The sequence below is a fragment of the Cucumis sativus genome, chromosome 3, assembly GCF_000004075.3.
Source record: "Cucumis sativus cultivar 9930 chromosome 3, Cucumber_9930_V3, whole genome shotgun sequence".
NCBI lineage: Eukaryota > Viridiplantae > Streptophyta > Magnoliopsida > Cucurbitales > Cucurbitaceae > Cucumis > Cucumis sativus.
In genome coordinates, this window is record NC_026657.2 from 25,369,947 (window position 1) to 25,396,252 (window position 26,306).

Sequence of the window (26,306 nt, forward strand, 5' to 3'; positions counted from 1 at the left end):
TGAATCATGTGCCTCTTGAGTCTGGAATAAGCAGGGAGGTTTTCTTTAGAGCGTTCCTCCCTACAATCTCCCTCTCTCACACACATGAAATGTACTTTTCATTGAAGAAATGAAAAGAGATTTCTTCAAGTGGAAGACAATAGAAAGACAAAAGAGATTACTATTTGGTTGAAGGCTTTTACATATTTTTGTATCCTTATGAGGCCATGTTATCTATAGTTTTGATGGCAATTTTTTATTCCAATTGCTTTTGTTTGGGTCGAAGTTTAATTGACGTGGGTTGTTTCTTTTAGGAGATGATGTTAACATTTGAATCTTAATTTTGTAAGTTGTAACCATCAAATCCACAAAAATTAGCTCGTGTAATAAGAAAATTGATATACTTGCTCCATTAAAAATTATGATGTCCTTCTCATCCTTTTTGCTATTGATTATTCTACATTTAATACTTACTTTATTTTTGAAGAATGAAGATAATTTTTCCAATATTAGTTTTGCAGATTCTCCCCAATCAATAAGTAATCTTACACCATGTTTTGAAAACTTTTCTTTTTCTTTTAAATTAAAATACAAAATAAATGAGATATGTAAGCATTTTCATTAACTATGTACATGCAGACAAAATTGAAAAATGACTATTACTCATGTAACATTAGAAAGTACATAATAATAAATGGTCATTTAACGCTAGAAAATCTGGTAATAATGGTCATTAATTCCCAAAAGTAGAGAAAAAATAATTTGTATGTTGTTCTTTTAGATGATTTCCATTTTCTTTCTCTACATATAAAAGGCTTAAGCTTGTTCACATCATATATTTTCATTGGTTTAAGCAAAAACTCCTTAGCTCCTTCTTCCAAACATCTTATTCAACCAAAACAATATGATGACATTTGTTGCTCAATAAATCAGCAGCCTCAACTCTGTCCTTGATCACAGGGAGGTCTAATAACACAGCAAAAACAAAATAATTCAGACAACTACAAAATGAACCTTAATAATTATGCTACATCACTGCAAATATCACCAGAGGAAAAAGACAAGCTAACTAGTAATAACCTAGCTTGTCAAAGAATCATTCATATCAAATGGATGAAATTCCAATTTTCCATATAATTAAATGTTATGTTATCCATTTAACCTGAAGTTGCAAAGATAAAAACGACTGCATAACAATATTAAACATCTAATATCCAGATGGAGCATAAACACAGTTCAGATTCAATCAAAACTCAGCTCAAATCTTTTTCAGATTTTGTGTTTGGAAGAAGATGGAGAAAGAATAAAACATTGCTTGGAAAAGAAGAAGAAGAAGAAGAAACTTGCCTTGATCTTTTTGAAAAGATCATAGCTTGTCATCTCTGGCATACAGTAATCTGTAATGATCAGATTAACTTCAATCTCCTGCAATGCAATATCAAAATCTAAATTAATTATCAAACAATGCCTAAAAAGAACAAACAAACATCCAAATTAAGCTTAAATATATGTGGTACTTGATGATCTTTAGAGGGAAATAGGAGAATTATGGCTGGTTCCATTTCTTTCTCTAACCAAACCCAGAAGCTCTAAATCTTTGCTTCCAGAATCCATAACAGTAGCTCCTACAAAAAAAACAAATCACCTGTGTAGTCTTCATATTATAAAAAAAAATGCAAGATAACCACATCTCAAATGATGTTTATGGGATTGTACATACTGCACATTTGAATTTTTTTTCAAACGAATAAAATAAAAATTTCAGACCATAAAATAACAATGGTGCTCATTCCATTACATCAATTGATTTATGTACATAGTTCGCAACATATATGATATACAATTCCTTCAAATTTTGTTACTAAAAGTCAATACATAGGAGTGTTGGTCCATAATTGAAATGTCAATTGTTTTCTAAAGTAGGACATCTTTTCTTGACATAATGTAGCTACATCTAAACCAAAAGTTTCGTATTCGAAATACTTAATGGTGAATACACCACAATCACTATTGTTGCGTTGTGGAATGGAGTCAACAATGACAAGTGGCCAAGGTTCCTTGTATGTTTACGATCCACCTCTCCTAGCAAAGAATCCAGTAGTATCTAGCAAAGAATCCAGTAGTATTCTAGCAAATTTGGCACCATCTCTTGAATCAGCATTAATATGCTTCTCATCTCTTCGACACTCATAAGCGACAGAAGCGAATCTCATACCTTGACTTGACAACTTACCAAGTCCAAGCATAATAGAACCCAATGATTGACATAAATATTGAATGGAGAGTAAATGTAATCAACACTTGTCCAAGGATCTTGAAAGCCTTGTTTTGATCCGACAACATAGTCAACCAACTGATACTCCTCCTTCCAGTCAAACGGTCAATTCTCTTTAATACATTCTTGGTATTCTGGCCATTTCGCAACTAATGATCACTGTAAAGAAAAAAAAATATACATGTATATGTATTTATGTCAGACCGAAATACAATAAAACAAAAAGATAAATATCAAAAGCAAATTTATAACATAAAGTATGGTTGCAAATACAAACCATGAAGAGTGTGTCTACAGTTGTGAAGTTTTGAGCAGAAGGTATCATTGTTGTCCTAATCTTGAAGCGAATGAGAAAAAAGAGTGCATCCAAATGCTAATAGAAACAAAAGAAAACATTGAATGTAGATTAACTTTAAACCTGTAAAGAAAACATTATACTAACAAAAAAATAAGAAAAGTCTTTACCTCATCCGCCAACCACCGACAACACATGAAGAAGTCTATGAAATATTCCTTCGATTTTGTGCCGTGAAAAGTTTCATGCACTTCACCTCTTGTACGCTTGTCTGTAATCCAAGCTTTGAGTCGATCTAAATCAACGTCAAGTATTTTGTGCATAGGATCATAAACGGATGGTTGAGACTGAGAGGTGATGGTGGTTGATTTCGTAGACTGTTTAATTAGAGATGTGAAGGGGGTTGACAAGTAAACAATTGCACGCTTCCTACGTGCGGGCCAAACTTGTGGTCATTGAGTGGAAAAGAGTTCTATTTCCGTGACCTCTGAATCAAAATGGGTAAGAATTTTTTTCTTCAATTTCCTCAATTTCAACCTCATCGTCAACGATGTCTATTGGCTCCTCCAAACCAATATGAACCTTCTTCTTCAACACGTCGATTGTGTCATCCTCCTTGTTGTCTCCTTCGACACCCTATGGAAGGTCAAAATGCATTAGTAAGGATAATGATATAAACTAAGCATCAAGATTAGCTATGTCAAAATGTATTAGTAAGGATAATTTTCACCCCATTACACAACTTTGATTCCTAACCTTTTTTTTGAAGTTCAACGTGTTTCACTCCATTATTTGTGTCATCCTCCTTTGGCACCCTCAACCAAGAAGGAGTACCGGGTGTGTCAACATCTTGGGTTTGGGCATTATGGCCTTCAAACCCCGTGCAGCCTCCTTCACCCTTTGAAAATGTCAAAATATATTAGTAAGGATAACTTTGGAAATGTTAAACAACAACTTTACTTCTTAACATTTCTTTCAAGTTCAATGAGTTTCAATATAGTCGACACCATGACATTCAATTCTTCAACATTTGATTTTAGGCTTCCACGTTCATTCTCAAGAACCGCTACTCAATCTTTGAGTTTCCGAACAACCTCTTTCATCTTAGACTTTCACTTCTTTTTCTTACTCTTTTTACAGTCATCTTCATCATTACTAACTTCTCTTGCTCGTTTTGAACCACCATTCTTTCCAGGAACGATGTTAGATGGATGTGGTTTGTCAAAAAGTTCACCTGAAGATATTCTTAAATGTTTCTTCTCTTCAGGCGTCATCTCAATTACCGTCTTAATTATGAACTACAAAGTGGAAAAGCAAATGTAGTTAGGCCAAACAAAAAGAAACAAATTCATGCATTCGGTAAGTTAGTTACTATTGGTTGCTACTTACCATTGGCGAGTCAAACACCTGGCTCTAGGGCATGAGACTTCGGAGATAGTTCACACACCAACCTTAGCATTCGTGGTATGAAATCATTGTTTACTTTATGTACACCACACTCAGTGATGGTTGGTATAGACTCATATGCCCAAACCTATTTCATATTCAACAAAACAAGTTTAGCAACTGTCCCAAGATATATGTATATATAAATGTGTGCATAAGTTTAAAGTAGGAAGTAACATACCTGTAACGCATGCGAAAAATCTCATGATAGTACATTTTGTCTTAGTTGACTTCTTCTTTCCCTTGGCATGTTGCATGTCCAAGGCTCGTTTTAAGGCACAAAACGTGCGTCCAAAAACCAAGCCTCCTCAATCATAATTGTTAAATGTGTTCCAATCATCTGCAATCCTAAATAAAGTTCAGTCCACTTTCGTCTGCCTATCTTTTCCTAACAATGACAACTCTATAAAGTACACTAAAGCTAATTTAACTATGTCATCGTCATCTCCCTCGTATTCCATAAATGTGTCCTCTAAGTCACTTACATTAATAGACTTTTTTTCTTCGAAGAACTTGCCCAACAACCTACTATTCCCCACCAATTGAATAGACTCTGTTGGAGAACTTCATAGACCCGTTATGATGTTAAACTCTCTCCTACCAAAAGTACACAAAACTCCCCCTATCATGAAACTGATAGGATCCTTTCCTTCATTTTCCACCTCCCTTAACTATAAGTAGTGGATAAGTGGCCCATTAAAGACGATATTAAGATCCAAAAAGTGGTCAAACTTTGTATTTCTAAATAAGGTTAACTGATCCGGTTTCAATTTAGCCTTAATATTACGCGTAGTATTTTCTAAATGAGATAAAAAGCTTACTAAAGCATGAAAATTGTGAGAATGATCAATCTTGTACATGGGTCCGTCAGTTGATGTCAAAGTCATATTGAAGCCTGGACAAAAAAGAAACAAATAAAATATCATTGCATAAGAGACTTACTAAACATGTATACATTGAAATTTGGATAAGTGCGAGATAAAACATTAAAGCCCAATAAACTAGCTAAATGCATAGGACCATTCTAAACAATTTAGGAAGGGTAGAAATATTAAAGGCTAATAAACTTGCTAAGTCTAATAAACTTGCTAACCCTAAACCCTTAAAGCCCAATAAACTAGCTAAACATGCATATGACTATTCTAAACAGTTTAGGAATTGTAGCAGTCTCATTTTGAAACTCGTACTAAAATTTTGGTACGTACGAGATAAAACATTAAAGGCTAATAAACTTGCTAACTCTAAACCCTTAAAGCCCAATAAACTAGCTAAACATGCATAGGACCATTCTAAATGGTTTAGGAAGGGTAGCAATCTCATTTTGAAACTCATACTAAAATTCAGATACATGTGAGATAAAACATTGGCATTAAACTTGTTAAGTCTAATAAACTTGCTAAACATACATCGAACCATTCTAAACGATTTAGGAAGGGTAGCAAATCTCATTCTGAAGCTCCTGCTGAAATTTTGGTAGGTGGGAGATACGTGCAAGATAGGTGCGAGATAAAACATTATGGCCCAATAAACTTGCTAAACATACATAGGAAAATTCTAAACGATTTAAGAAGGGTAACAATCTCATTTTGAAACTCCTATTGAAATTTTGATACGTGTGAGGTACGTGCGAGATAAAATATTAAAACATTCTAATGAATTGCTAAACCTAGTAAACTTGCTAAACATGCATAAAACCATTCTAAACGATTTAGGAAGGGTTTGAAACTCCTACTGAAATTTTGGTAGGTGCGAGATAAAACATTAAAGCCCAATGAACATATATTGTAACACCTTTACTAAAATGAGATTGCTAGTGAGGGGTTGACAAATTCATAAGAGAGGAGTTGACAAGTTCATAAGAGCCTTACCATAGCAATAAACATGTAAAAGGGCATGCTAAATAAACATGTAAAAGGGCATGCTAAATAAACATGTGATAGGGGTTCACAAGTTCATAAGAAGCTTGTACTAAATTAAACTGCTTGCACTCTTGAACATACATTGTAACACCTTTACTAAAATGATTAATAGTGGGAGGAAAGCTAAACATAAGAACAAAACTCATTGAATCATTTGTTTTCAAATTCTCTCTAACAAATGAATCCTAAATAAACTGGTTCGACATAAGACAAATTAATATGGGGAGCTACTTGGTTATACAAGGGAACAAAGATTGCATTTTATTGGAACTACATCACTAAAATCATCAACAAATTAAAGTAGAGAACAACAATGCAACTTTTGATAACCAACAAAGTAAAAAACATCAACTCTTCTAAAAATGATAATGTCTTTCAACATTGTTCTACTGGTAGCTTTACTGAGTTTAGATGTGATACCAAATATGCCAGAATTCATGTTCTAAACTCCAAGATAGAAGAGCTGATGTTTTTTTCATCTCGATCTATTATTACAGTTTGTGGTGAGTGAAAATGGTCTTCGCCCAATATGTTTATTAATTATATGGTTCTTCTTTCTAAAAACACAATTCATGTTCCACGGCTCTCTATGTGTGTGTGCATGTAGGACATATGCATTTATTCTCTACAAATTTAGTGGTATATGTAAAATGTGCCCAACAAAAATCTCATATATTTCAACAGACAACTTAAACAACAATGATTTATAAAAATAAAAAAAATAAAAAAAATAAAAAACTCAGATTTTATTACTCACTTAACTTCAAAGAGGATGGATACGACATTGAAAATGGAGAGGAGGGAGTGGAGAAGAAATGGAGAGGTCCGGTGAAAACGAAGCTGAAATCGAAAAGGAGTGGAGTAGCATTCACCGGAGTTGAAGTCGAAATTAAAAACAAAAAGCCGTGGAGAAGAAATGGATGGAAGAGATGTTCATTGGAGGCACCGAAGTTGAAGTCGAAGTGTGGAAGCAAGAGAGTTAAAAACGGGAGAGTTGGAGTTTACTTTTTTTTAATGTTGTTTTGTTTTTAGGTTGAAGAGAAGAAACGAAGAATTAAATAGGGGAAAATTAAATAAGGGTATTGTGGACATTTCACTCCAAATTTGTCATAAATCTCTACTTTTTGAAAATGAATCATAAAACTCATTTTCTACTTCATCTTTAGCCTATTTTTTGGCAATTTCCCAAAATGTTTCTAAAAAAATATTTACCAAACAAATAGGGAACTAGAAACAGAAAAAAAGAAATGAAACGTTAGCAAACAATTCTGATACTTTATCTTAAGATGCCTTTTTTTCATCTCGATCTCGTCCTACGAAAACCCAAAAAAGCATGAATCGCCTTGCTAAAACTTGTTAGATGAGGGTTTGATTTACAATCAAAATGTTATTTGAAATGAATATTTTGCATACATATTTTGAAGCATTTTTTACAAACAAATCCTCTGGTTTTGAATAGAATCTACAATTCCCATATAGCAAGCTGATGAAGCCATTGGAGATCATTTGTCTTCTTTCGCCTTTCAAAGCTCTAGCACAACAACTGTTCATTCATAGCAGAGAACGAAAGTCAAGTCAGTTCCTCATCTCTTTTTTGTTCTATAATAATTTTTTATAAGTGATCAGTTTGATGAAAATGGGGATTACAATCTTACATTCAGAATCTGTAGTGATCCAGCTTCCTCTTCTTGGATAATATTGATTGATTTCATGAATGGCAGTGGAATTCAGAGTAATGGAACAGTTCTTGAAGGGAGACACCGCCGACATAGATGAGTAAGCTGAGGAAATGGAGGAGCAGCTTTCAGCTTCCCATCTAAAACTGATCTTGGGGGAGTCGTTACTCTCTTGATCATCGTTCAAGCCTGCTTTAAGAGTTGCTCGGTTTCGTAACTGTGAAACCTGAAAAGAAGTTGCACAATTTTAAGTCATTATTATTATGTGTCTCTTCAATACAATACTGTATCATTCATACATAAATATTTTAGGCTTTGTTTGGAATAACATTTCAAAATGTTTAGAGCTAAGCAATTAAAAACTAAAAAGTTATTCTATATCGACCCCTAAAATCGGTTACTTTTGGAGAATACAATATTAAATTTGTCTATTCCCATTAGCTTAAGCTTTTGGTCCACCAAGGATTTAAGATGTTACCTGAGAAGCTACTCAAAGAGGTTCTATGTTCAAGTCCCTATACTATTATTTCTAGTTAACATTGATTTTCACTTTTTAGATGTTTTGCATATTTCATTCTTCTAAGTGAGAAGGAGTGGTAGAATTAGCTATTCATTAGTAAGGATATGTGTTGGTAGCTATAATGGTGATACTAATACCAATGATTTGTGGTTTGGTTTCTTTCATATTCAACATGGATACAGATCAGAGTCACTATTCAATATGTATTTGGTAATGTAAGAAAAAACCAATGAAAAATAAAATCGACTTGAACCTAAGAGCTTCTTTTGGATTTAAAGTTTAATATCATATCAGAACAAGACGTCCGAATTCGACTGATATTGATGCAATTCATGTTTTGGGTTCCACAAGTCAAGTTAATCCTAAAGCCCATACTTAGAGATGCTATTAAGAGTATATGTACTTCAACTCTTAAGCTTAAACTATTGAGTTATGTGATGGTTTAAGTAGTAAGTGATGGAAATCGAATTTTGTTGATTACTTGTAAAAATAAAGGATTTCCAAATATCCAACAAACGAGAGGAAAAGTTATTAAGAAGTTAAGAAAATCACCTTGCCAGTGATGAACTTCCCTCCTTTTTCTGATCTTGAAGCCATAGCCCATCTCAAAAGTTCCTTCATTCTTGATTTGGCTTTGGTTTTATTCTCCCCGTTGGCCAAAACTTTCTTCTCACTCTTATTGCTACATTGCTCTGCTAAAGTTGCATCAGTTATAGGCAAGACTTTGGTGCCTGCATGAACAGAATCTGCCTTTTGACCAATCTCTATAATTCCTCTAGTAACATCTTCTTTTTTCATCTTTTGAATCCAATACTGTTGCATATTATCAAAGCCTTGTGTTCTTGGTCTTTTTATATTAATGGTACTATAAAAACAAGACTTTGAAATATCCTTTCTGCACAACAAAGCAAATGATTTCAACTTCTTTAGATCAAATTTCCTCCCTTCAAATCCCTTTGATCTTTGAGAATTCCCACAAGAACTAGACACCACTATCTCCTTTGTTCTAGCAGTTCCTTTATCTGTCAAAGAAAAAAAAAATAGTTTCATAACACTTCAAACAAATCATTGCCACTTTAACATTTTATCAAACCGGTACTGTGCATTTTTCTCTTACCACAACTTGTCCTCTTCTTAGTAGATTGTGTCCTTTCTCTTTGTTTTTCATTTGTTTCCTTGAAAACCCATTGCAAAACTTGCTACAATTCATCAAAACAACAGATACCCATTAAGCTTTAACACAGAAGAAAAACACATTTCTTTAGGGAACTTTTCACAAAGCAAGAAGTTTTTCTGAAAAGAAAAAAGCCTTACCTGCATGACTGTGAGTGATAAAGTGAGGTTTTCTTTAAAAAGGGTTATGCACATGTCAAAGAAACATGACAAAATTTGAGTCAAAATGGAAGAGATCTGTTCTGTGCTGTCTCTTTGCTGAAGATTCCCTGTCTTCACTGTGGAAAAGGCTGAAGGGAAAAATGAGAATGAGAATCTAAGGAAGATGGTGAAGACAACCAAGCAATAAGGACAAGAAAGAGTTGGCATGTGAATGTGAGTGATTTATAAAGAAATGTTGTAAAGGGACTAAGGATTATGATTTAATTATGAGATGCTAAAAGATTGTTACCATGTGGTTGGAGTTGGGGCAATTGGAAAGTTAATTAATCAAATACATTTGTGTTCAATAGGCCAATTTGTATTATTAGATGCTAACAACTCTACTGAAGTAATATATAGATATACTTAAGATGAAGAGGTTGGTATTTCAAACTTTTACCTGCAATTTATACTTAAGAAACTAGAAAAGTAAGAAAATCTTAGGGGACGTGGCACTTGTTTTAACCATACACTTGGATGGATATGGATTATTGATTTAGATTGGTCCCAATTACATGGGCCTATGGCTTTTAAGTTGAGACTATGATTCATATATTTGGGAAAGAGTGATTAGCATTCTTTTTGCATTCGAGTTGGTTTATTGATGAAGAAATATGTTGTAGATATGATCATTTATTGATGGGTTCGGAGAAGAGAATGTCCTAGAAGCTGTTTTTCCAAAACATATGTTTAGATGAGAGAATTTGAATGTTTGCTTCTTTCATTCATTATGGACCATACTTTTTAGATAGACTAATATTTACAGCATCGTTTATATTGATAGACTTTTATTATTGATAAACTTTGATAGATTTTGCTATATATATACAAAAAAAATTAATTATTGTTATATACTTTATTATTTTGAATCTAATTGCTATGTTTGCAATTATTTATAAAAATTATTGTTATTATTTAACAAATTTGATAAAAAAAATAATTTTAAATAAATAAATTTAAATTTTATTAAAAGTACTTACACAAAATTTTAATAAAGTTATTAAAAGTATGAAAATTGAAATTGAAAATTTTAAAATATATAGACTAGAATATAGAGTCGAAAGACAAAACAAACATATATTTTGTGGTGTCTAGATTTTTTGAAAAAGATTCATTTGTTTGACATTGTTTAGGCTAAATTATGGAAATACCTATAAACTATGTAATTTGTATAAAAAATAACTTTAAAAAGTTTAAATATTATCCTCAAACTTTAGAGAAAAAGAAAAGGAAAAAACATTCAAAACTACATCATCCTTAATTTTGGATCCAAACCATTAGAACTTTGCAACAAAATATACATTTTGAACTTTCAAATATTTCAATAATACCCCTAAGCTTTTTAAAAGTAAAAAAAAAATATTATCTTTAGTAAAACAGTTAATACTCTATTTAAAAAATATATTTAAACTTTGAAAGTTGGATGAATACTATCAACCTTTGAAAAGGAAGTTTAAAATGCTCGTATCATCACTAAATGATCAACTTAGAGGTGTTTTAAAAAATATAATAAAACGGTAAAATATTGAACAATAGTTTTAAAAATGAAAAAAAAAAAAAAAAACTCGTAGAATCACAATAGGAAATATTAAAAATAGTCGTGATTAATTGTCATCTAGCCAACGTAATATATTTTTTGGTAAATGATTGTTTAGATTTGACTACATTTCTTACAAGATCGTTTAGATTTGGGTAACGATTTTTTTCAAGATTCTTTGGGTTTAAATTTGAGTAGATGATCGTTTAGATTTAAATGTTTAAATTTGGGATTGTTTAGATTTGATCGTTTAGATTTGACAACTTTATTTGATAATTTAAATTTGAGTAGCCAAATCTCAAAAAAAAATTTCAAGATTTTTTGGTACACGATCGTTTAGTTTTAGTATACGATCATTTATATTTGAAATACAATTATTGATTTTTTTAATTTGACAGCCAAATCTAAACGATTTTTTTTGTAAGATTATTTGATAAACGATGTTTTAGATTTGACTATTTTTTGTATATGATCGTTTAAATTTAGGAATCCAATATCCCAAGAATTTTTTTCATAATCTTTTATATTTGACACACAACCTTAAACAACCAAATAACAATTTGAAAAAAAGAAAAGAAAAATTGCAAAAGAAAGAATATGGAAAAGAAATGACAAGCAAAAATTACAGAAGAATAGAAACAAACAACGGAAAGAAAAAAATCTCAGAAGAAGAAGAAAGACACAAAAAAAAAATGGCAGAAGGAGAAGAGAAAAAGACGATGAAGATGAAAATGAAGGACAAACCTGAAATATTTAAATAAAATGATAAGTTTAATGAACTTTTTCATTTTGTTATACGGGTGTAAATATTTTGTCAGTTAGTTATATCTATAAAAATTAATCATCCATTTTTAAATAGCTTATTAGATGTCATGATTTTTTCCATACAGATACTCTCATTTTTTTTCAATTCTAAAATCAATTTTTTTGACAACCAAATATAAACCAAAATTCCAAGTTAAAGCGTAAAATTTCACAATATCTTATGGTATGTTAAAATCAACCCCTCTTTTTAAATGTTACTAAAACGATATGTCTATAATCTATATCTATCTATACTATATTAAAAGAGGGAAAAATAGAATAATTTTTAATTCTCTTGTTATCTCTACAAATTTTGTAAATAACTACTTTCCTCTTCCACCTTTAGAGCACAACTTTTCTAGAGCAATGTTAGAACACTAAATATGCAAAGCTTATGTTGATGAGATACAATTCATTGAGTGCAAGTCGTTACTCATTAGGTCCTTCGATCTTTGGAACACAACTCTTCAAATTTAAGTGTTTATTGATTGTTTTTGTGTAGGATATTACACATCAAATGAATGTATTCATATAATGGATGTATGTGATCCATATAAAAGGTGACCTATCAAGTCTAGGTGTTTGTTGCGATATGCTCGAGGTTGTCCTTTATATCTTTACTCTACGAAATAGATTTATTACATGTGAAAGTTAAAAGTCGAATAGGTACATTTATGTCAAATAAACAATATTTGGATATGGTTGGTACATTGGGAATATTTGCTTCTATTACTACTTTTAGAGTTTTTTTTATTCTTACAAAGAGATTTTGTAATACATATATATTTATAAATTAAAGTGTAGAGTAGTAGAAGTTGTTTCAGTCTAATTTATAATAAATATAAATAAATTTTCAAGCTAAACCTTTAACACGTAAAAAATAAAATTATAAATCACAAAATTTTTAAACATGTACAATACACGTCATTCATTATTAGTATCTATTATAAATGTGTGGCAATTGGAGATATTAAGAGTTCCATATTGGAAAAACCAAGGGGATTCATATTCCATATAAGATAGATGAGTTACTCCTCTCATTGCCAATTGATTTTGAGATGGAACTCATACTATCAAATTTAACATGGTATCAGCGTCCATAAGTCCAAACAAGTATTTGATCCAATATAGGTGAACCAAAAAGAGGGAGCATATTGGAGATATTAAGAGTTCCACATTGAAAAAATCAAGGAAACTCATACTCCATATAAGATAGATGAGTTACTCTTCTCGTTGTCAATTGGTTTTGAGATGGAACACCAATATACTATCAAATTTAATAGGAAATGTAGGAGAATTTTTTATCTTCTATCTTGTCCCAACCTTTTTTTTTTACTAAAATCCTATTTTACCCTTCTAGATGGAACATGATTCTTGGAGTATATTTGTCCATAAAGTAACTATGAGTCTAATTAGGTGCAGTTGGTATTTAAAAAAGTGAAATAGTTGCAAATTTTCTTTTATCTGTTACTTTATTTAACAACTATAAGAATAGCTACAGGAACAGTGAATATCATAGAAAGCTTTGTTAACTCAGTTCGAAGAAACTCACCTATATTTGAAATAGCTTTTTAGCTTGGATAAGCAAATATTATTTAAGATTCAAATGAGTAAATAACTTTCAATCTACTAGGAGAATAGATTCATTATAGTATATGCACTCTTTATAGTTATTATCAGAAACTAAGATTAATTAGGCTCTGTCTGAAATTTATTTGACTCTAATGAAGATAAACAATAACCCCTAAAATAGATGACCCTAAATCAAGTGACTTAATTAATATTCTTTATATCTCTTATCAATAATACACTGAACCAATAACGAAGATATCAAGCAATCTTCATGAAGAAATATCTAAGAAGGTAATATGTTCCCTTCATAAAGATTCTTCACATGATACGAAGCTTTCGAAATCTATACAAAAAGAATACCTTGAATGACAAAGACCTCCTTTTATAATGGGGAGAAAGATAAAAACAGATGAAGCATTGAAAACTCGCTGAGCTTGTAAAGAGATGATCAGTAGATTTAAAATTACTTTTTGAAGATGCACACAACAAAGATTTTTAAAAGATAAAATATGTTTAAAAAATATCTCTAAAGATAAGGAAGGTATTTTATCTTTCTTTAAAGAAAAAGAAACTAGTTTAATATTTGTAAAAAATGTAACACTATTAAACTTAAGTACAATTGATATTAACAAGATACAACTCTTCAAGATGAGATATAATTATCCAAACGTATGTGTTTGTTGAGTTCAACGAAAACAAGTGATATTAATAAGTTGCGACTATTCAAATAAAGATGGTTATTGCATGTTGAACTATTCAAACAACAATTTCACTTGTTAACACCTGTCTCTTCATTAGGAGTATAGTCAAATAATACAAAAAGGACTCACAAAAGAATATCATCTATGATCAAGGGGAATCTTCATAACCATTAACAATAAATACATATATAGTAATTTGAATCACAAAAAGGATCAATAAAGTCTTCATCACTGCAAATTTGATAATATATATATATATATATATATATATATATATATATATATATATATATATATATATTTCTTTTCTCCTACTAATTATCCTCAAGGTTATGATCCAAAACTCAACATGACTCTAAAATTTCAATGTGTTTCTGTTTCGGTGTATTAAGAAACACAAATGGTGTGTAGTAGCACTCAGCTACCCAACGTTCAGCCATGTTTAGACACTTAAATTATAAGTTTACTCAATGATTTCATTAATAATTATTTGTTTTCTTCTTACTATAGTTGATATAGCTCAACAATTTTTACAATAACAAAAAGAGAGCATCAAAAATAGATAATAGTAACTGAAAGTGAGACAACCGGTAATATCCTCTAGCTATATCCAAAATAATTAATTGAGAGAAGACTTTGTTAACCCAATTTGACAAATACCACCTACGTCTGGGGAACTTTTTTGCTCATATATAAAATATTATTAAGATTCAAATGAGCAAGCAATAATATTTTAAGTTATAATAAAAACTTAATCAAAGATAGACTCTCCTGAATTTGTGTTTGAATCTATGTGAAGATAAATCCAGGTTCCCTTGTGTTTGTGTTTGAATCTACTTGAGGATAAACTCAACTTCCCCTGAATTTATTGATCGCAGTTCAACTATTTTAGTGTTCTTTCATATTTCTTATCAATTGGTACACGGTGAGAGCACTTGTAGATCTTAAGCAACTTATCATAACAAAGAAGGTAATTCAAATACTTTCAAGAACAATATTTTCTTAAAAGAGAACTCTCTAAAATAAATTTTCCGTTTACGCTCACCGAGAACCAAGCGAATAGCTTAGTTATTTGAGGCCTATGATTTTCTTCACGATCTTCTTAATGAAAAAATATAGATAAAAGATTCCTATAAAACACGAAAATATTTTACCTTTAACATAAATAATATCCCTTATTTAAATAACCAAACGTTATTAAATAAAATGAATTCTTATTAATTATTTTTGATAAAAATCCCAACAAACTCCCCTTTTTTGTCAAAAAGAGAAGAATTCTTTTTATTTTCGATCAAATGCCCCTTAATAACATATCATCAATAATGAAGCCATAGAAACGATAATAATAATAAAGAGTCATCTTGAAAAGTAGTGTCTTCCAGAATATTACATGAAGCAGGAATCAATAAGAATCATCAATCGGACAATAGTCAAAACAGAAGTTATACCAGAAGTCACAACATACTCCCACACAAGCATCAAAACATCAAAATAGAGGCAATACTACTGTAGACAAAACATACTACTCATTTGATCCATAGTCAAAACAGAAGTCATAACTACATAACAAAATAATCATAACTACAAAACTCTCCCCCTTTCAACGCAAAAAGAAGTCATTCTCAAGACAAGGTGAATTAGAGTTATGGGTTGAAGGATGTAAGAACTCCCTATTGAATTCCCAATTATAACAAAATTCATTTCATAAACAACATTATTGATATTATTAGTCACATACACTCTTCTTTATAGAAATTTACTATATAACCTTGGTTACACGGTTGGTTGATACTAATTAAATTTGTCATGAGACCTTTAATATGACCTTTAATATACCTTACATCATCAAGTTTTGGAAGATTTGTATTAACAATATAATTTTATTTTGCCAATATTCTTCCTTTTGCTCCATCTCCAAAAGTTACATGCCCTGAAGGACATTCTTTTAATTCTGAAAAATATGAGCGATCGTCAGTCATATGCCTTGAGCATCCACTATCAAAATACCAATCTTCAGTTGATGTTTGAATCGTAATGAAGGCAACATTACATTTATCACAGGATTGTTTTACTCTCCACACCATATTAGTTTTCCTTGACTTGTATACAACATGCTTAAATTTCTGAAGTGCATGATTGAATCTTGGTTTGTAGGACATCTTCGGATGATGAATCATATACCTTTTTAATTTAAAATAGAAATGTCAATATGACCTTTTATACCATAGTAATGACAAGTTCATATCTTCAATTTTTTATAACTAAACTTGTTTTCGACCAACTCTGCCGAACTCTTTTCAAAATCTCTCTTGATTTTTACTGGAACAAAGACAATCAAGTTTTTTTGTTTATCCTTATGATCTGACGAATTATAACCAAGACCATGCTTATTTAAACTCGATTTTCTAGTATTCAGGATTTGGTTTAGATCATCTATGCTAGAATTCAACCTTTTTACTAATCTAGACATATGTTCATACTCTGTTTGTACCTCTTTCATTTTAATTTTAACGAAGATATTATAGTCAACAGTCGTTGATTTTCATCCAACAACTCCTGTATTTTCTCCTTTTGAGCAGAACGAGCTAAAGAGTTTTTCCTCCCACTGATGTTGCAATTGATCATAAGACAAGGTATTCTCTTTATGTGAACTCAAGTCTTGAACAAACAATACAAAATCATCTCTTGATAGGATATTGACAAAAACTTTAGTATATTCTCCTTCCACGTCACTATCATTAGACTCTTCATCTGATAGAGTAGCACCAAATCTTTTCTTCTTTCTCTTCAGAAAAGCAGGGCATTCAACTTGATAATAGTCATACTCTTCACATTCTCTGCACTTAAAAGACATGTACAGTTTGACAACAAATTTAACAGCATTCTTTTGATAAGCATAACTTGTGCCATCTAATATTGGAGGACGAGTTGTTGACTCACCTTTCCTGATTGATGCCATTGAAGATTCAATGAACTTGCGTCAACCCACTCTGATACCAATTAAAAATAAGTGAGACGATCAATAATATCCTCTAGCTATATCTTATGTAATTAACTATGAGAATAAGTAAAGAACAAAAAGAATACAAAACACAAAAGACATTGTTAACGTAGTTCAGCGAATTCCACCTACATTTGGGGAACTTTTGCTTAGAAAAAAATATTATTAAGATTCAAATGAGCAAGCAACAACACTCTTAAGTTATAACAAAAACTTAATCAAAGACATGCTCCTCTTGAATTTGTGTTTGAATCTACTCGAAGATAAACTCAGACTCCCCCTATACTTATTGACCAAAGTTCAACTATATATTTCAGTCTTCTTTCATATTTCTTATCAACTGGTACATGGTGAGACCACTTGTAGATCTTTAGCAATTTATCACAACAATGTAGGTAATTCAAATACATTCAAAAACAATATTTCCCCACGCTCACCAGAATAAAGCAAATAGCTTAGTTATCTAAGGTCCACGATTTTGTTTAGGATCTTCTTCAAAATAGCAAGGAGAAGGGAAGTAAGAGGGTTTTGAAGAAGAGGGAGAAAAATAGACAGAAAGTGAAAAAGTGTTAAGTCATGTATTAAAGAAGAGGGGAGAAAGGAAATTGAAGTGAGATGTGATCAGCCATAAGGTGTAGATAATCGTTAAACACATTTTCTTAACCATTTTTCTAAAAAAGTTGAGAGTGTTAAAAGACAAACTTTTTAGTTTTTAGAATTCAAAAGCATTTTGTAACAACTATTAACCATTTTCTATTCATAAAGTATTTTAAAATTAACGAAAATGGTTGTTTTCTTTTTTAGAACTCTAGAGATAAAAAGATAAAAAGTTCAATGTTTTTTAATTAATAATTTAGATAAATCTTGCAATTATGGTATCGTTCTTGATTTAGCTAAAGACAAGCTCTTACTAGTGGGACAGGATGGTTGGTTGGTTGTTTTCTTTACATATATATATATATATATACTGAAAGTTTTGTTATTGTATTTATTTGCTCTTATGTCCTTTGTTTTATGTAATAAATATGGTTTCATTCATCAACTTTAGTTCGTGACTTTTCCATTTATTCTAAAAAATATGTCGGTGATATTCTTAGTGTAGGGTTGAGTATGTATGAATGAATTCTCAAAATCATGTGGTGGGAATGAGACATAAACCGAAGTTGATGGGAAAAATGGGTTTTTATTTTCACATGTTGTCTACATTTGGAATGAGTTGGGAAGACAAACTTTTGATTTTATACACAAATTTATTTCTCCCATCATATTCGACTCTCGTTTAAATATTAAAATATATACATACACGTTATTGATGGCTAAATTTAACCAAAAGGACCACTAATAATGAATTTGGTTTGTTAAAGAATTAAGAGATGATTTGTAACCAAGAGACTTATCATGGACTTGGTGTGTGGTTTCAAGTCAATAATAATGTAGAAGCCTAGCTAGAGATGGTAAGTTGTTTTTGGCAAAAGAACTAAATTTAACTTGTATGAAATTACGATGAAGTATCTATGAGAAAATAAACTTAAGCTTTCTCGAACCCTCTTCAAATTTGACTAAAAATTGTATAATTTGGTCAAATGAATGTGGTAAATCGAGATCTAGAAAGAAGTGAAAGTGGTAAATTGAGATTTGCAAAAAAATAAGCAACCTCAACCTCCTAAAGCTGGGGCTGGTAGATTGACCTTGAATGGTAGAATTTCTTCTTTTCATTGCTTTACTTTGTCAAATTGTTTGGTTTTTTCTTTTCCTTTTTCTTTTTTATTTCAAGTTTAAAAGGTACTGGACTCTTTTTGTTTAGGTCCAAAATGACTCGTAATATATATAGGTTCCACACAATTTCTTAGTGGGAAAAACACATTCTCGTAAAATAGTTGTATTAATTGATCACGGTCTAAACTGATCAAATTAAAATTAACGATAAAAACTTAACTTAACTGACATTTATATGTGTTCAGAATCAAGATTTGTGATTACTATCAACTCAAAGTCAAAAATTTGATTTTCTTTCCTCAAATTCAACATTTTTATTTTATATAATTTATTTTAAACTAAAATTTAACTTTAATTTTCATTTGTCTATAAGTTTTAAGATATACAATTACGATCGTGTTTTGTATACAGTTACGATTGTATATATGATTGTGTTTTGTATATAATTACGATTGAGTTTTGAATTGAATTTCAAAAGTTGATGTCCTCTTTTATCTTAAGTTCGATTTGCATTATTCAACGTGTATTTGTTGATTTAGAAGAATCAAATTAATTAATTTAAACTAGTTTTCATTAATTTTGGACTGTTAAAACAAATTACAAATCTTTTACCATCATATTTATTTTAAACTAATTAATTGAAAGTGAAAAAAGTAAATACCATAAAGGTATACATTGTAAAAAGGACTGAAATGTAAAAACGTAATATATTGAAACAAAGGTTTGAAAGGGTAGGAAGAGGCACCCAAAAGTAAGAGTAAAATAAGTAATTTTAAAGCCTTAAACCAAATAAAAAAGAGCAAAAAGAGACAAAAGAATATAAAAAAAAAAAGGTCCAATAACTTTAGACTGGTTACTATAAGTTGGTAAATGTACTTGTTTTAAGTAAATGATGCATATGGTCCATAGAGTTTGAATATATTGAATGACATTATTACATCGCTATCACATTATAGTTTGCGTTAAATATTCATATGTTTGTAAACGAGACGACAAAAAGAAAAATTAAAAGAGAAAAAAAAAATGCAAATAAGTTTGAAGTTTAGATCCATTGTTTGTGTTGTAGCTTCCAACACCTTTCCTTCTAAAATCTCATAATAAACCAAGTTAGCTTACGTCCCATCTTCCATTTTTCTAATTTCAGCTTGACGTGGCATTTGGCTACACCATTTTAACACAACTATTTATCTTCTTTTATCTACCAAATGGTTTTCCAAATTTTATTATATTGTTTGCTACATAAATTTTACTTAATACTCCTTTTTCTTGCTTAAAAACAGCTTAATTTTTATTGATTTTCTTTTTTTAATATTTTAGGTTTGTCTTTCTCGCTTTTGAAATTCGTGTAACTCTAATTTTTTTCCTTCTTTCTTTCCATTTTCTTCACAGCGGTGAGCGGTGTTCTCCTTCTCTTCATTTTCTGTAAGTTTTCTTTTATATTTTTTTGAAATCATGATTGTTGTTCTACAATTATTATTACAGTTTCTCGTGGACTAACTAAAACTTCAAACCATGGTTCCCTAGTCTTTACAGAATTTTCAATATTCTTTAAATTTCAAAATTTCTAAGAAGCTTAAGGATATACCTTGATGAAAAGTGGAATTTGTACTGAGATCTTAAGTATTTATGTCCAAACTAAATAGCCCATAAAAACAAGTATAGTAATTTTGGGCTGAAAGAGATTTTTACTTCAACACTGGGTTAAAAGAGCATATGGGTGATATTTCAAAATTTATAGAAAGTACGTAGTTGTAGGAATGTCTTGGTTGGAGTGTCATGAGAATTTAAGAAAAGGAAGAATGTCTAGAAAATGGCTAGAAGACAAGAAGGATGAGTAAGGCATGGAAAGTCAAAGAAAGGGGCTAGGGCAAAGACAAAAATTGATGGGCAAGGCATGGAATGAAATGATGTTTTGTTATTGTTAAGTAGGAGACGGAGAACATGTAAATAACCTAAGAAAAACCTAGGGTAGACTAGGAAAGGGTGTCAAGACCTAGGCAAGCATGCATAAAGTAGGTGATAGATGTCGTTTTCAAGCCATGCAGCCTTTCTATAAATAGAGATACTTTGAAGGAGAAGAGCATTACATCCATCCATGCCATTTCCTTGATTCCACTTTCTAAACCTCACAAATTGAGTTTGGTTTGTAGTCTTCGGCTGTCAGACAAATTGGAGCAAAGAAGGTTCGAGTTTGAGTTCAGAAAAAGGAGGAATATCAAAATTTGGGTCAATCTGGACAAGGTGCACTTCTGAAGGGCTATGGAGCATATTGTTTGGCATTTAGAGTTGAACATTTGAGGTAAGGTATTTGAGTCAATTCTAAGCAACTTTGTAGAAGAAAGTTTCATGATTCGAGTTCTAGATTTTCAGTTATTAAGTTCCAAAGTCAAAGCATGTTTTTGGTCGAAAAACCCAGCTTCTGGGCATTTCCCTGGGTGGCCGAGTGTCATGGTGAGGCTGCACGAGAAGGGCATGAGGGTGCCTTGTGGGGTATGATGGGTGCACGACCATTTTAGGTCATTTTGGGCATTTTGGGGTGTTTTGCCAATTTTTCTTGAAGTTTTGGTATTTTCTTATTATTATGGATTAATTAGAATATAAATACCCAATTTTAAGGAAAAGTGATAATTGGTGAATTTCTCAAGCTAAAGAAGAAATCATCAAGTGAGTGAGTAAAATTGGTTTTAAAATATTATTTGATACCATGATTTGAACCATACAAGTATTGGTTTGTGAATTCTTTATTCTTAATGATTTCTAAGAAAATTTGTAAGTAATGATTGCATTTAAAGACTTTCTTAAATGTTTATACTTTCCAAGCTAAAGTACAAGCTTGTTTAAATGTTTTCATGGAATTATGCCAGTACTATACAATTATCTCTAAATGGGCACACCTATAGAATTATCTCTAAATGGGCACACCTATAGTTCCCAATCTGATTATTAGTGTGAAGGCTTTGTTGCCTATGCGAAAAGGGTTAAGTGATATCTGACCTATACTGATATAATATGTTTAAATGTTATGAATGTTTGAATCTTATGAAAATTTTCTAAAGAATTATTGTACTATGTTTTCATGACTTCTATGTTTGCATTAAAAAGCATCATAGCATAATTATTTGGAAATTATGTTTCGAAAATATCACTCGTTGGACATTTTAAGTTCATTCTTTCAAAATGTTTTCTCACTTTCAGGTAAGGATCATCTTGCTCTGAGATGAGCTTATTGCTTTCATACCAACCAGTCTTTTAGATGGAATACAAATCATTATAGTTAATATTGTGTAGGGGAAAAAATCAATAAGTTGAAGTTGTATAGAAATCTAATTGAGTCAAACCTTTAGAGGTAACATTATGTATAATTTAATCTTGTAATGGGTTGGGCTACACTTGAATTTCCTTAATACTAGAATGAGATTTATGTTTCCATTGCATTTTAAAAGATTAAACGAGTAGGGTCAGCAGATATCATGATGTTAAGAGATGGTATTGGTTGACTTCACGCCATCTCATGGGTCGAGAGTAGGTGGTCCGAGTGGGGGTCTGATAGTATGGTATCAGAGAAAGTTTGGCCTTAGGGATATAAGAGTCTAAAGTTGTAAGTATGCTTTAAGACACTAGGATTCTAAAGTAAATCTAGAAGAGTAGTATTAAAATATATGTAGACTGGCTGGCAATGTAGTAAGCAAATAGAGGAGACATGATCTCACCCAAAGCATTGTAAGTATATGCTATTTTTCAAAGGTAAAACACAATTCATAGATGATGATTTGTGTCACTTGTAGGTAGCTTAGAACTTAACTAGCAATGGATTTAAGAGCCAAAATTTTAAATGATGGTTTAATAGCACTAGGAATTTTAGAGTTTAGTGGATCTATAAACTGTACGGAGGCAAATAAGTGGTTAAATCATCTGAAGGACTTTTTTTGGACAACAATTAAGATGCCTCGAAAACCAGAGGGGTAGAACTAGCAGAGATAGTACTTAGAGGAGAAGCAAAAGACTGGTGGAGGAAGGTTAAGTTAGAATTAAATCATGGGAAAAGAACAAGGTGGGAGATGTTTAGGGGAATGTTCAAGGGGAAATATTTTTCTGGACATTATTGTAGCATGAAAGAAAAAGAAGAATTCATCCAAGGAACATATATTATTACAGAATATGCAGAAAAGTTTAAGAGAGAGATAGAATATGTAACCATACCCTAGCGAATGGAGAGAGAAATATGCATGAAACTCATCGAAGGCCTCAAAATAGAATATCACACACCAGAAATTGTGGAATATAACTGGACTAGCCTATGCTCATTTGCAAAAATAACGAGGGAGATGGAAGAAAAAGTTGAAGAGAAAAACAAACTAAAATCTAATTGATGTAGGAATCTGTGGGCTCTTTTTTAGTAGGAGAGAAGTCTAGAGGAGGTACAAGAAGACGAGCATGTAAAAATTGACAGAAATACCATGGGGGACCTTATTTGGAAGACACACAACAACGTTTCTACTGTTTTCAACCAGAACAATATAAGAGAAGCTGTGTATTTCTAAAGATGGATCAACAAAGAGAAATGATAATTGTACCACCTCGTTTTATGAGGGCCCTGCAAGATGAGATCAGGATGCTTGGGATCAGACCAAATTTTTGTAGCTGAAGGAAGATGACCAAAATACTTCATAAAAATAGTATATATATGCATGTAGACATTCATATGTAAATAGTGTGCTAGACTATGTAGTAAGTCCATAAAAAGTCATCAAACCATGTGAAATTGAATAAGGTATCCTTTTCAGTTTAGTAGTTCTTGACCCTGCTTATGAATTATGTTAAACAATTACATAATGTAGGATTTCTAAAGATGACTCAAGAAAAGAGAAAGCAAAAGCAGATAGTGAAAGAAGAAAACATCCCATAAAAAGAAGAGAAGAAGATATACAATCTGCAGAGAATCTAGTGTCTCACAACAACCAATACTAGGAGAGAACAACGCATATCAAAAGTTATTAGAAGCATTAAATTTCTTAGAACCAAATCTGACAATAGACGCGACATCAAAAGATTGAAACACTTAGGAGCTACAATGTTTGAAGGATAAACTGGCCCAAAAGATGTTAAGGATTGGTTGAACCTATTAGTAAAATGCTTTAGGGTAATGGTCCGGAAAACAAAAAGGTTAGATTAACTACCTTCCTACTACATAAGAAAGCAGAAGGATGGTAGAGATCAATAGTAATTTGAAGGGGAGGTATGGAAGAGATGGATTGGAAAACCTTTAGAGAAATTTTTAAGATAAGTATTATCCAACAACCTATTGTGAAGTGGAGAGAGAAGAATTTCTAAACTTAACTATAGGGTCACTTTCGGTAATGGAATATGAATGAGAGTATACTGCACTTTCACGGTATGCCTAACCAATTATTGCAACTAAAGGAGAAAGATGCAGGAGATTTGAGAAAGAGCTAAGGGAAGCAATACGAACCTCAATAAGTGTGAAGCTAAATGGACCAACTTTTCGCAACCAATAGAAAATAATTTATTGGTAGAACAAAGTTTGTCACGAGGGAAAGAAGACGTTGAAGGGAAGAAATAAGAAATAAGTATAGATAATCAAAAGCGGGGATTCCCAAAAATATGCAAAACATGATTATTAGACACGACCTGGAGGACGATCTTATTAACAGGAAAATTTAGGAAGTGTCTATCAAGAGAAATATCATGGGCTTAAGAGACACGTGATGAAACCCCAGTTTCTAAACTTGGATCCACTATCAATGGTGACAAAAGAATATTTTGTGCATAATGTCAAAAATATCATCGAGGGCCATGTTTAAGGACTACATGTGCATGTTAATACTGTCAACAACAAGATCATTACATGAAAGAATGTCCAAAACTCTAGGAGGATAGAAGTGTGTCACAATTGGTAAACCAACTTAAGACTACACCAGAAGGGTCGGGTAACGCCAAACAAAAAGGAGTATTAAGATAATATGTTAGAAAATTTTCTTAATTTTATAAATCTTTCTACAATTTGGTTATTAAACTTTTCTTAAGAAATAATAGCAATAACATGGAGTGAAGGTTTAAGGAAGTAAGTTACGATCTGCATTACTCAAATTTTGAGGACGAAATTTCTTAAGGAGGGAAGGAATTATAAACCTCGGTTCTCGAGTCTTTAGAAAATTTTCAGTATTTTTTTAAAATTCAAAATTTCTAAGAATTTTAAGGATGTATCTTGGTGAAAGTAGAATTTATACTGGGATCTTATGTATGAATTAAAGAGCCTGTAAAAATAAGTATAGTAATTTTGGGCTAAAAAGGAATTTTACTTCAACACTTGGTTAAAAGAGCACGTGAGTGATATTTTTCAAAAATCATAGAAAATACCTAGTTGTAGGAATGCCTTGGTTGAAATGCCATGAGAACTTAAAGAAAAAAGAAGAAGGGCTAGAAGACAAGAAGGATGGGAAAGACATGAAAAGTCAAAGAAAATGGCTAGGGCAAAGACAGAAAGTGATGGACAAGGCATGGAATGAAAGGATGTTTTGCTATTATTAAGTAGGTCGGAGATGGAGAACATGCAAATAACCTAAGAAAACCTAAGGTAGACTAGGGAGGGTGTAAAGACCTGGGCATGCATGCATAAAGTAGGTGATAGATGTCATTTTCAAGTCATTCATTCTTTCTATAAATAGGAATGCCTTGAAGGAGAAGAGCATCGCATCCACCTGTGTCATTTCCTTGATTCCACTTTCTAAACCTGACAATATGAGTCTAGTTTGTAGTCTTGAGCTGCTGGAAAAATTAAAGCAAAGAAGGTTAGAGTTTGAGTTGAAATTAATGATTTCAATTGAAATGATTTCTAAAAAGAGATTTATATGAAAGCCTTATGTAGTATTTCAAAGTATGTTTATTGAGATTGTGAATGTTTGTGAATGAATGTTCAAACCATTAGTTATGTTTCTACTAATGATCTATTATGTGCACATAAGAGTAAAGACGATCATGTAGAAAAGGACTGTATGGTGGAGTGAAGTTTACTAATGTATAAAAGAACTACATTGTGTTTAGTGGCCTGAACAACAAGAACGAAAAAAAATATTTGTAACGACCCAACTTTTTATATTAAGTGGAGGTTATTAATTTAAAGATAAATAATGATTTTGACAATTTCTTGAAAAGCGGAAAACTAAATTTTCACTAAAAATACCTTAAAAACATGTTGTGCAACTAGTTCTACAATTTTAAAGATAAAAATAAATAGATAAAAATGTATAAGTTCAAAACATTGAAATGAACCATGAAAAAGAGGAAGCAAAACGGTGTCCCCATATGTCATGTCACAAATCCTTTAGGTCGCTTGCCAACTTTCCTCTATCTTTACCTTTGTTGAAAATATTAAACATAGAAAAGGATGACTATAAATATATACTCAGTAAGGGACCTACTACTAGTCCCACCACTAGGTGTCTGTTAACTTCTGCTTGGTCTCGAGTTAGT

General features: G+C 31.4%; 1 protein-coding gene and 2 long non-coding RNA genes across 5 annotated transcripts; 1 reads left to right on the top strand and 2 right to left on the bottom strand.

The window, feature by feature from the left end:
• Positions 1-1,748: 1,748 nt before the first annotated feature.
• Positions 1,749-6,652, bottom strand: LOC116401680. 2 transcript variants are annotated; one of them, XR_004214867.1, is made up of 7 exons: positions 4,817-6,652; positions 4,177-4,335; positions 3,939-4,083; positions 3,306-3,847; positions 2,720-3,185; positions 2,532-2,627; positions 1,749-2,413 (listed from the first exon to the last, which is right to left on the bottom strand). It is a non-coding gene; the product is annotated as an uncharacterized LOC116401680 (long non-coding RNA). The 2 variants fall into 2 exon arrangements; XR_004214866.1 differs by having other exon boundaries at positions 4,177-4,343.
• A 510-nt stretch (positions 6,653-7,162) lies between these two features.
• LOC101208427 lies at positions 7,163-9,629 on the bottom strand. The gene is made up of 5 exons (XM_004151971.3): positions 9,425-9,629; positions 9,228-9,309; positions 8,663-9,132; positions 7,570-7,816; positions 7,163-7,457 (listed from the first exon to the last, which is right to left on the bottom strand). Exons 1-5 carry the CDS (start codon positions 9,476-9,478, stop codon positions 7,438-7,440), a joined length of 873 nt encoding a protein of 290 aa, XP_004152019.2. The 5' UTR covers positions 9,479-9,629; the 3' UTR covers positions 7,163-7,437.
• Positions 9,630-20,139: 10,510 nt separating this feature from the next.
• On the top strand, positions 20,140-25,710 carry LOC116402557. 2 transcript variants are annotated; one of them, XR_004214997.1, is made up of 3 exons: positions 20,140-20,237; positions 20,966-21,114; positions 22,011-25,710. It is a non-coding gene; the product is annotated as an uncharacterized LOC116402557 (long non-coding RNA). The 2 variants fall into 2 exon arrangements; XR_004214996.1 differs by lacking the exon at positions 20,140-20,237 and having other exon boundaries at positions 20,627-21,114.
• The last annotated feature ends 596 nt before the right edge of the window (positions 25,711-26,306 follow it).

Bases quoted from the DNA above. Each gene is read 5' to 3' on its own strand.
- LOC101208427 (XM_004151971.3), bottom strand. From the start codon at position 9,478: ATGTGCATAACCCTTTTTAAAGAAAACCTCACTTTATCACTCACAGTC. The intron at 9,133-9,227 runs GTAAGAGAAAAA...TTTCTTTGACAG, and splicing joins TAAGAAGAGGACAAGTTGTG to ATAAAGGAACTGCTAGAACA. The intron at 7,817-8,662 runs GTGATTTTCTTA...ACTTCTTTTCAG, and splicing joins GGAAGTTCATCACTGGCAAG to GTTTCACAGTTACGAAACCG.